This window comes from Rhinolophus hipposideros (assembly GCF_964194185.1).
Source record: "Rhinolophus hipposideros genome assembly, chromosome: 3".
Classification (NCBI taxonomy): domain Eukaryota; kingdom Metazoa; phylum Chordata; class Mammalia; order Chiroptera; family Rhinolophidae; genus Rhinolophus; species Rhinolophus hipposideros.
Genome location: NC_138049.1, coordinates 25,440,351 through 25,452,518, shown reverse-complemented (window position 1 = coordinate 25,452,518; position 12,168 = coordinate 25,440,351). Strand labels below are relative to the sequence as shown.

The 12,168-nt window shown below is 42.4% G+C and overlaps 1 protein-coding gene across 1 annotated transcript in view; it reads right to left on the bottom strand.

Annotated features, from left to right (window-relative positions):
• MAP3K5 (mitogen-activated protein kinase kinase kinase 5) overlaps positions 1–11,874 on the bottom strand; it is a 178,298-nt gene extending 166,424 nt beyond the window's left edge. The window contains exon 1 of the mRNA XM_081044707.1: positions 10,714–11,874. Within this exon, the coding sequence (XP_080900833.1) occupies positions 10,714–11,155 (442 nt within the window). The 5' untranslated portion in view covers positions 11,156–11,874. The remainder of the gene's footprint in view (positions 1–10,713) is intronic.
• Between the last annotated feature and the right edge of the window lie 294 nt (positions 11,875–12,168).

The window sequence follows — 12,168 nt, the reverse complement described above, 5'->3', positions numbered from 1 at the left end:
TTAAGTTGCTTGGCAAGAAAAGTCAAGCCAACTATTCCTGTCATAATTCACGTGCAAGCTACATTATTCTCTAATTTCCCTAGGTCAGGCCAAGCAACTTATACCCCAACTATGCTTTGCAACTAGTAATACACACACACACACACACTCACACAAAGTTTTAAAACCAGATTCCTTGCCTTTCTGGATTGTTTGCAAACCCTTTCTTACTCTGATGACATATAAACAGTAAACACAAGGCCAGTATGCAATTTTTGGAAACTGACCAGAAGTATTTTGAAAAACTAAAAGCTTACTGTCCAGATATGAATGTCTGAGTATTTATTGGAATGAACCAAAACCAGTTTCCCAAGGCCAAATGCTAAAAATCCAGGAATTGTCTTGGTAGAGCTAATGTACATCAACTGTATGTATGTGATTCAAAAATAATTAGACATATTATGGAAACTATAATTCATAAATGTTGTTTAGAATCTTCAAAGTTAGCTTAGATTTCAACTTTAGTCACTTTTTTATGTATACCATAATATAGATATGGTTCTGCATCTACAATGTATCCAAGTACCATTTAGATTTTATTATCTAAATGGAATTTTGTTTGTTTACTATTCTCATTCTGGCCCAGCCATTCCATAACTAGGCATTCAGGTTAACTATCTGGTGTCAACCAAGAACCCTACACTCCAGCTATCAGCAACATAACTATGGCAACATAATCAGGCAAGCAACATAATTATGGACTCTAGGCCTAAAGGATATAAATTGAAATTATGTTGTTGGCATATTTTAATTATCTAAAACAGCCTAGATTTTTTTTCACAAACTGAAGAGTATTTATACAGCTCAAATTCTACTACTGGAAAAACCACATATAAGAAAAAAGTGTCCAAGTCTCAGGTAATAACTCCATTTGCTTCCATAAAAGTCAATATGTAAAAAATTCTTCATTAAAGAATTATAATACCCCCTTGGAAGTCAATTTAATGAGATCTTTTCAATATTTATAAAAGATCTTAAAGGATTTTAATAAAATCTGGGAATTGATTTAAATAATTTTCAATGTTATATTGGTTTCATATAAAAATAAAGTGGGGAGCCTAACGCATAGTTTATCAGTGTATGAGATTTTCATTTTCAATGCATGTTCACCTCTATTATAGCAGTAATAAATGTCCTCAAGTATACAGGTCAATGAAATCACCCACATTATGAAGTCCTGAAAAAAAATTCCCTTGGATTCTTTTACTCATTCACTACTTAAAGCATTCCCTGGTAGGCTCCCAATAATTATTTACTAAATTATTGAACTCAATGGGTAGACTGTAAGATCATAAAAGGCAGAAATTGCACTCTGTTAATTTAATTTTGTGCAGACCTTAGAAAGAAATATTCTATGTAATCAACAAATGTTGACTGATAAGACTATATATAACCACGGTTACAGTATTAATAATAATTTAAATGTTTTCAAACAGAAAATGTACTTATGGGAGATAGGAGCACATACTTATACATGAACAGACTCTGGAATCAGTCTTAGGTTCAAAAGTTGGTTCTGCCCCTTATACACATGTGACTGGGAAAGTTGATAACCCTTACAGGCTCTCAGTTACTCCATGTGTAAAACTAACCTACTGAGGCTACCTGCCTCATAAAGCTGTTTTAAAGATTGAATAAAATCAAGCACGTACAGCAATTGGTACAGCACCATGTATGGTAATACATGTTGCTCATTTGAGTATCCTGCCTTAAATTACAAGACCAAAGTAATATATTTGTCATGTGGAATTTTACAGCAATTTGCCAGCCCTCTAAAATATTATAAAGATTTTTTTCCTTCAAAAAATAAGCCTATTTGGAATAAGTCTAGACAACTGAAATTCCCACTAGTAATGATCATGATTTCCTAGTACAAAAATGAAGCTGGGTTTGTGGACACTGCAGGTACCCCACTGGCATATTTCAGACTTGATTCTGACCAAGCCACCCTCTGGGAACTATCTGATTTTAAACTGACGTACACCTAGGTTCTGGTACAAAACCTAGGTGACGGATATCCTACTATCCAATTTGTACCTGTTTCCTGACCTGAAACAACTATAATTAGGATACCTGGTTAAAACAAGGTATTCTGGGACTCTCTCAGGGTGATCACAGCTTCGGATGGCAGAGTTGCTGAGAAAAGAAAACAGGCCTTTAAATCAGCTTGGGTAAGAGCACTTGAGAAAAACACAAGCATAGAGCCTGCAGAGAAGGACCAACTGTGAAGAAAAATTTTAAAAGACTTGGAAATAGGCAAAAGAGAGTAGTGGGTATCCTTTCAGTGGAGGACTAGGCTTTGTGTAGTGCACCTTCTGGGAACTACCTGATTTTCAAGGATGTGTACCTTTGATTGTCCTTCTATTAATAGGAACATTTTACAGTGCTGTTGGGACAAACGTTAAGTTGTGAAAACTGAGAGCATGCAAACAATTTTTGTCCACAGCAATACAAATGAATATTGTTTAGTAGAAATACACTGATTTCTGCCCTGTAGAAAGGATACCTTCAACATCTATATTTACAGAATTGCCTTACTGACATTAGCCAGTTTTATATCTATTAGCAAATTTATTTCAGCATCCCTGATTGTGTGTGTGTGAGTGTATTATATCTGCTCTTCAAATTCTCCTTTGAATGGATTTTAATCTTATTGGTTTTCTCATTAGAGTTAATTAAATTAAATGTTTGACATTTGTAGAGAGCCATTTGAGATGTTTGAAAATTATAGTTTAGCACTTCTGATGAAAGAAGCACTTTCCCAGGAAGGTAATTTGGTGTGGTAGAAAGGCGCTTTTGATTTTGTCCAGAATAATTTATTACTCTAATAATTAAATATTATAATAATAATTTATTTCTCTAAAAGAGAAAGAGAAGTGAAACAGTGTCAAAAACTTTAACAACTATTATATTTGGGTAGTGAATGCATTAGTGCTATATACTATTTTATGTACTCTTTATGACTGAAATGCTTCATATCTTAAATTTTTTTGTTTTACTGTTTCTTTTTAAAAAAGAATTAGTTGGGCAGGGAAAATGGGGAGTTCCTACTGACTCCTTCCTTAGCATCCCTTTTCCCGTGGAAACAGATATGTGGTATGAGCCTCCATTCTGCCGCAGATTAATGCCTGCTTCTCTTCAGCCCTTCTCCAGTGCATCTACGGAAGAGGCAGGGAACTGAAGTATTGGGAATATATTCTGACACGAGGGGAAGGCAAAGCAGACTCACGAGGAAAGAAAAGGAATATCTTTAGGCTGTGTTGTCAACCCAGCTCTCTGGCTCACTCCAGAGAAAGGCTTAGTCTGTCATGTAGCAGTCCGTCTCACTACCATGCCCAGAAAATAGCCTAAGACTTGCCTGGAGAAAGCCTGATTTATAGCTCCAGGCCAAGCAACGGGTAACCAGGACTCAGCTTAGGCTGTAGGCTCCTCCATTGGTATTGACAGAAAAATGACAAAGTCCAGTTTTTGATGGATAACTTTACAAACATGTTAACAAGAAATCAGTGAAATTCATTAGCAAGAGGGCACCAGAACTTAAGTGTCGCGAACAGCGTGTGTGCTTCAAAATCTTTTTCACCGCGTGGGGCGGGAGGGAAGTGTGGTGTAGTAGGAAAAACACCTGAATTAGTTGGAAGTCAGAAGACCTGAGCTGGATTCCTACTCAACCATTTGATAATTCTGGCCAACTCACGTCCCCTCTCCACAGAGGAGTTCCCTCACCTATAGATAATATAGATAAATAGTCAAATATAGATAATTACACTGCCACATCTACTTATTGTATGGAGGTAATAAGATGATCAAAAGAGTACTACACTGCACAGAACAACATACATTTATGTTATTCTCATCTAGACACATAAAATCACCTGCACCCCAGTTTGACCAAACTATAAATTGGGAAATACCTAGCTGTAGGTAAAAGCCATGGCCCTTGGAGAGCAGGAATCCCACCCCTGTTCCTGGCTGCCTCAGGTTTAAGCCGAGATTTGTCACAATAAACATATTAGGAAACTTGAATGTGACATTAAGGAGTAATGTGACACGCAATCACCTGGGATTACTTATTCTCCTTAGATAATTTTTAAATAAGAAATAGGAGGGGTAACCAAGATTTTTGAAGGAGGACAAATTCTCTGGCTTAAGCAAGTACTTGGTTTTATATGGCTTGGAGTCAATGAACAGACAGCCTGACATTCACTAGGGCAGCTTTCCCCATGTTTCTGTTTCTTAAGAGTTCTTAAAAGAGACTAAAAGTGTTGGAAAAGACTGATATAATTGGTCACAACCATTTTTAGAGACTTGCTGTACAAAGGCATATAACTTCCTTCCTGTATGAATCATATACCAAAGACAATTGCGCTCTTCATTGTTGATTACCTACTGTAACAGAAAAGTTTTGCTTTTTATGGAATGTTTACTCTTACTCTGTACAATTTCTGTGGCATTTAAGTAACACAGATCTGCTGTGCTATGATTTTCAGTTGGAGATGTTGTTAACACTAATGTTTTCTCTCCTAAGAAAATTACCACAATGTAGCCTGGGTTATATATCTTTTATGTTTCCTTAGGAAAAACACACACATACACTACAAAATAAAACTCACATAAAATGTAAGCACGCACTTCAAAATTTTTTTGGATTAGACACAACTTTGAAACTCAGCTTTATCTCATACCCTTTCTCCTTCTCCAATAATCTGGCACATATTTTGATCAACATCTTTAGTCGGCATCTCCAGTCAGAGAGGAAAGCCAGTGTATTAAAATAACTTAGGAATCCAATGTATTAAAATCACCTGTGGGTTTTAAAATAATTAATAATTGTTTTGCTTTCCTAGTTTTTTCTTTCATGCCACTAATAAGATTTGCAAAATTAATTTCACTCTCTGAAAATAAGGGTCACTTTCTTAAAGATAGCCAGTTTCCCCACTTACCTATACCCAAATTATGGGACAGCAAAGCTGTTTTCGACATACTTTTTCCAAGGCTGTGGGTTTCTGGTTTCTTCCTGACATCCACATAGCTGTGGGTTTCTGCAACTGTCCACTCCCACCTCATTTACCACATTCTCAATTCGCATCTTGCCCCATGTGGAGCAGGGTGGTGTTTGAAGCAACCCCGCGGGACAACTTACTTGGAAAGCAAACACAGTTGCTAACTGTTAGAGAGACTTGCACACCCACTGGGCTTTGTGCTTGTCAATCTCACAAAGAAGCTATGAACCAATTTTGTCCTGCCAACCAGAAACAGGAACTGAATGAGCCTCTAATCAGGTCTCCAAAAGAAGACGCAGAGACAGTCCCTATAAACACCAGGGAGGGAGTGACCTGTAGCAGAGAAACTCCCAGAAGGCTGGTACCACCAAGGCCACAGGTGAGACAAGGCCACGCTGTGTACTTATCATTAGGCTTCACCTAGAAGTAGAACCAACTTCAACGACCAACTGATGAATGTCTTACGCAGAACACACGTGAACAAGTTGAGGAAAGAAACCAAGATCCCAGGATCCTGGGAAGCAATGCCAGTCATGACAATCTGTAGTTGATTATTTAGCATAAGAAACAGGTGCTTTACAAACAAATTTACTTTGGGCTTTGGACTTTTCTTTTTAGTTTTACTTTTATCTGATTTTCTAGCAAAGCTCTTTCTGGAAAATTATAATTTTGCCTCCAAGAAAGCAAAAGGACGAACAGTGCTTTGGGTTCATAGGGGGTGGGCAGCAGCTGCCCCAATGGCATGCCAGCAAAAAGTCAAAAGGCCGTAGAAAAACCACATGTGATTGGCACAATAAAGTCTTCATTCATCCATGGTGAAATGGGAAATAAAATAATGAATTTTCCATACATTTACTGTATGCAAAAAACTATTCTTTATTCTAAGGTTATGCCTTGCCTAATATAATGCACTTTTTTTGTAAAGAAATTATGGCAGTAGATGGCAGGTTGTCAATAGGAAAAATAAAATGTTGAAAACACGTCAGTCTTCCAATTTTTTTTTTAACTGGCTCATGGGAACCACTATTTAGGAAATACTGACTTTGCTCTCCCTCTCAAAGTATATGAGACCTAATATATAAAAGTCTCGCTGAACTTAGAAGCAGAAAATGCATAAACGAGCTTGAAGAGTTTCAAGAACATCCTAGTCTCAGTTAGACAGGAGATAAAGGTTATGTTTGTTTTTTAACACATAAGATTGTAATTCCTAAGAAGCTGTTCTGGGAGCAATGGAACCAAGGCCCAGAAAGTTCAGATGCCTCTCCAGTGACATGGCCTAAGTAGGTGACTTTCATCACAAGCCCAAAGGCAGTGGGACCGTAATATAGACTAAAATATAACAGCTAAGTTCTTAAAATTACAACTAGCATGGGTTTCTTCCCTGTTACCCACTGTTGCTACCGGGTAAAAAGCCAAGTAATATTGCAATCTGCAGTGAGCCTGGCTAAGTGAAAGGCCCAGGCGTATGTAAATGGTAGGGAAAGGGGAAGCTGGCAGCTGACTGAACCCTCTGCCCACTGAGAGGGAGGGAGGTGGCCTTGAACTGACCAATGTCCCTGGGTCTTACATCTGCAGGAAGTCAAGGGCCCTAAACAGCTGGCTAAGAGTAGAAAGTAGACAGAGGAGAAAGTGTTAATGGATTCCCTGCTGGCATGGCTTCCTCCTTCTGAGTATCCTTCTTCTCCCCTGCCCAGCCTCCCTCCTCTTCCTCTAGACTCCCAACCCTTCCATTGTCCCTGGTCTCATCACAGCCCCTCCTCTCACCACCGATCCAGTTATGTTCCTACATCTGGCCGAGAAGCCACCAGAAGCTAGATGAAAGCAAAAGTTGCTGATTCTAAACATAAGGACAAGTGGATTCAAAGTCCCAGGTTTCAGGAACATAATTTTCCCAAATGTTTGAAATGGTGGATGGGTTTCACACTTCAAGTACACTGGGTTATTCACACGGCTTCTTCTAGATGAGTCCCAGAATCTAACCACCATCTAGAATACCGTTTCTAAGGCCAAGTGTGCTGCTGGTTCCAATCAGCAACCGTAAATCATTTAACCTGAGTGAACAAATATAACCTTTACGGTTCAGTTTTCTCATGAGCAAAACGGGGGAATAAAGTCTATTTATTCTAGGTACACCTCACAGAACTGACGTTCATAAAAAGAAAAAATTTGAGACCCTGTCAGGTGGGGGTCTGATTACCCAAACGGAGCAGTTCTGGATCACTAACATATGTACCACTGACACCTCTTAGCTTTGACAAAGATTTACTGCCTACAACGCAGGGGGCTGGAAATGTTAGCTTGGCATTTGCCACCTGAGTGATATCGTCTTGTATACATAAACATGATGTATTTCCATAAAAGCTTTGATAGAACATTAGTTTCCCCTCAGAACAGGAATGAAAGAATGACAGTACAGTTAAAGAACAAACTAGATGACAGGTAATAATAATTGAACAGGGAAAATCAGGGAAAACCTTTAACTGTAATCTATTCTTTAAAAAGATGCCAGTACACATAGATAGGGGAAGCGTATAAAAATGCAACCAAGCTTTAAGTTCTTATCCATTCCATTAAATTGAGCTATTTGAACACCAACATTCCTTTTAAAGGTTGAGGCCCTCATTAAGTTGCCCTTGCTTACTGGTCCATCTCAGTTCAGGTGTCACCTTTGAACCTGCCCCACCCACCAGTCTGATTTTAAAATCTGTTTCCTGGGCACCCAAGGCATTCTGTATGGACCCTCTCAGAGGCCTTGCTATAGCCAGACTTTGAAAATGCTCTCCCCACCAACTCTGAACTCCTGGGGCCAAGAACATGGCATATATAAATGTATGGACTGAAACGATTCATTTTACATTAATAATGTTATCATTTTAAAGTACAGAATTTGAAAGCTGCAGGGAATCTGGGAAACCAATTATTCCAACCCCTCCACTCTTTTCTGAGATTTTAAATGACTTGCTTCCAATCAGAGAACCAAGGACCAGAATCCAGATCTTGAAACTCTTGTTCCAGGGCTCTCTGTGCCAGCATACCATGCTACCTTGCGTTTGCAAACTCACAGGATTAAATGGTTCAGAACAGAGCCAGGATGAAAACTCAGATCTAAGTTGAGGGGTAGTGCTCTTTTCACTATGCCATAATAATTATGCTTTCTAGGGGAGAGGGGTGAACGTATAGCAAACGTCAGCATGGCCCAGGGTCCAAAATCCTGCCAGGCCTGTTTTCGTACAGTTTACAAACTAAGAATGGTTTTTATGTTTTTAAATGGTTGAGGGGAAAATTTTTTTTAAATATTTTGTGAATTATATGAAATTCTAATTTCAGTGTCCACTAATAAAGTTTTATTGGACTATAGCCAAGATCTTTTGTTTAGGTATTGTTTATGGCTGCTCTCCTGTAACAACCAGAGTTGAGTAGTTGTAAGAAAGACCTCCCGCAGAGTCTAAAATATTTACCATCTGGCCCTTGACAAAAAAATCTGCAGAATCCTGATGGAGGAGGAGCAAGTGCCGTCTTAGAAATCAGAAGAAAAGTTCTACTACCATTAAACTCAGCAGCCTCTACTACCATTAAACACTCAATTTAGGAAAACAAAGGGTTTGGACAAAACTGATACCCATCTTCATTGTGGCACATTTTGAAGCTGAATGAGAAGGCTCAGAGTTCATGTCACTCACATAAGGCAGGCATTAAACTAGGACCTGTGCAGGATGATGGAAGCAGTGGAATGGGACATAGCTGGCCTACAAACACTGGTCTTCCTAAGACAAGTTCTCCACGCTATTGCATACTGCCCCTAAACAGCTCACAAAGTGTCCCTGTCAATCCTCTGTCACATAATTCCAAGATAGAGAGCTTCTCTTGACTCTTAGAGAAAAATCAGCTCAACTAAATGGAGGCAGCAAGCATGACCTTTTAGAGTCAGCTTGACCTTTTAGAATCAGAAGTGGATTCCCAGCACTGACCAGTTACTACCTGAGCCCTGGTTCCAGTTCTGGATTCCTTGGTCTTCTCACCTAAGACAGACATTAAGTAAGTACTTCCTTCACCAGTTTGGAGGATTAAGTGAGATACAGTTCGGATGTCCAGTCCCTTTTAATCTTTCTCCCTTTCTTAGGGACACTATTTGGAGAATAAACAGTAAGTGAGCCTTGACAGAAGACTTTCAAATCGGTTTAGAGTTTAAGATATTTTCAAAGAGCCCTATCAGTGGAGTAAAAATACACTATTTGGTTGGGTGTTTCCCTCACACATCTTTCAGTTCTTTGAAGCTTCCTCCTAATTATAATCCAAAAGTAAGAGTGCTCTCATTTTTAGAAAAGTTATGTTTATGCCATTTTTTAGCAGGCCACCCAAAGAACCAAGCTACAATATATTATACTCATGTTCAGTTATGAAGACCAAGACTATAAAAAATACCAGAACCAGAAAGTCCTAGTTTATTTAGTCTGGCTTCCTTAACATGAAGTTCTTGTTCTTAAAATATTAAGCTTTGACTGAATTCCAAAACTGACATAAGCCTACTTTAGGTGTTCTGAAGAGACTGAAGAGAATGAGAACTGAAAACAAGATTAGAATATAAAACCTTTTATGTGATCACAAAAGCAAGAGCCTTATTGTTTGAAACCACCATTAAATCAAATTTTCTGCCCACACTTATAAAAATAAGTATGTATATATGTGTAATATTGGTTATACAGGGTGCTAATGATTAGTTCCAATAACATTATTATTCCTAACATTTGCTAACAGATAGCTAATCGCTTCAGTCACTGGAACTACAATACTTTCTGAAATCTGTGATAGGTTAAAATACATTTTTTTCATGGATCATGCTAGCAATCACGTTAATGGCCAATTTAGCCTTAGTTGTCAAGAAAGCCTATCAGCATTTTAAACAATGTTAAATTACATACTTTCCAGCCCATCGTGGCATATGGGGTAATGAAAACCAGACCCTGCTTCTTTCACTGAAATCCTAACAAAGATACCACACAAGTTTAGTGTAAGTTACAAGGTTATTACTTTTGGAAGCAATTGCTTAAAAGTTCAAATTGATAAGAAATGGGAAATTCAAGCCACTGAACTTAAGGTAACATGAGGTGGGAAGATCATGACATGACATGCAAATTCATACAGACACACTACGTGCATGCAGCTGGCTGTGTGGCATAAGGTATGGTTTCTGTACTCACAAAACTATACAGAAAAAAAGACCAAAAAAATGAGAACCATCACCTCAGTCACAGGTAGATATAGAAGGAAAATCTATACACAAATCTATACACAAATCTAACACAAGAGAAACCAAGACACTGAATGAAGGGCTCATTGGGGCCAGTATCTCGCACTGCTGAGGAACAAAAGTTCCGTATGAGGACCACACGGACCCCAGGGCTCCAGCGCGGATGGGTGGGTTGGGTGAGTCAGCCGGTCTCTCGCACAAATATACACAAGCTCTTGCACCAGCACCCACTCTCTCCCAAGAGCGGCGAGCGCCAGCAGCAGTCGCGCAGCGCTGCTCTCTGTCTCTAAGGTGGGGCAAGAAGTAAATAAGTCAGAAGCACTCCTGCTGCCCAGAAAATTAGTTTTCTCCTGCCCAGAAAAACATTTTTTTTAACCCCTGCAAGGGCCAGGGACCGTGGAGGATGGGAAAGGGTTACACACGCACCTGCATTGTAAAAACGGTCCAGCACCGTGGTCTCCCCAAAGTCAAGTTTACCAAAATGCAGGGTCTCCAGGGTGGCGCCCACCGTTTCGCACGCCTCCCGCAGGCTCTGCAGGGCCTCGCTCTCAGCCACCACCAGCTGCCCCTGGCTCGCTTCGTTGATCACGTATGCCACTGTGGTCCGTCGGCTGCCTCCGCCACCAGAGTTGCCCCGGCACCGGGTGGCGCTGCTCCCGGAGGTGGCAGCGGGACACCCAAGGCCAGGGGCGGCGGCATTCTCCACGTTCCAGAAGCTGCCCGGTGGCGGAGGTGGGAGCTGGCTGTCCTCGCCCTCGGCTACCACTCCTCCCCTCCGGCAGCTGCCGCCCTCGGCGAAGGCACAGGGGCCCAAGGGGGCAAAAGGTGGCACGGAGAAAGTGATGCCCTCACCCGCCTCCGTGCTCATCTCTCCCCGCCCGGCTGCAGCGGCGGCGGCGTCCCCAGACCAGTCGCACCGTCTGGCCAGCCACAGCTCGGGGCTGCTCCGCGCGCGCCGGGCTAAGCAGCTGCCATCCCGCGTCGCGCCTTCCGCGCCGCGCCGCCGCCTCTTCTCAGCCGCCCTGTCCCCCGAAGGGACGCCGCCGCCGGGCGGCGGCTCGCCCCTCCTCGGCGCCTCCGTGGCCGCGCCGCTCCGCTCGCCCGCTGCAGGGTGTAGAGTACAAGGGGTGGGGAAGCCGGGTGGAGCTGGAAGGGACAGCGCTTCCTTCTCTGGGCGGGCGGACAAGTCGCTCACAAACCTGCGCCGCGGTGCAGCTCAAGGGCGCCGCTCTCGGGGTGCGGTGCGCCCCGGCCACCAGGAGCGCGGCACCGGCTCCTTCCGTGCCAGGCGCTCTGGGAAGGGCCAGGAAGAGCGTTCTGTGGGTGGGGAGCTACCTGGCCAGCACCTTACGGGCTGGCACGCTCCCCGGGCTGCGTCCCGGAACAGCTGCAGCAGACAGGATCCGCCTCGCTGCTCCGCGGCAGTTCTCCTTCATCTGCTCTATTTCCTCTTCCTCCGCTGATCTCCTTTTTTCTTGCGATCGCCGCGGCTGCTAGGTCCCGGCGCCAGCCTTGCAGCTGGAGTCTCAGCGCTCCTTGCAGCCCAGCCGCTCACGCTGTGGGCCACCGGCTTCTTGCCGCCCACTCGTCGCAGCCCCGAGAGTCAGGGCCCGCCCCAGGGGAGGGCGCTGCTGGGAATCTCGAGCCAGGACAAAAGTGATCGCGCCCAGCGCGAGTGCTGTGCGGACCAAGGGTCTCTGCCGTCTCCAACCGGGGCCCCACCTAAGAACATCTGGAGTAGGCAGCAGCCCGGAGCGCACGAGACAACCGTATGACGAAAAAGGAAAAAAAAAAATAGTCTGTCTTGAGAATGCTCGGGTCCTCTGAGCTAGCCTCGAGGCATTTACAGCGTTCACCGCCGCCACGGCGCCCTCCTCTGGT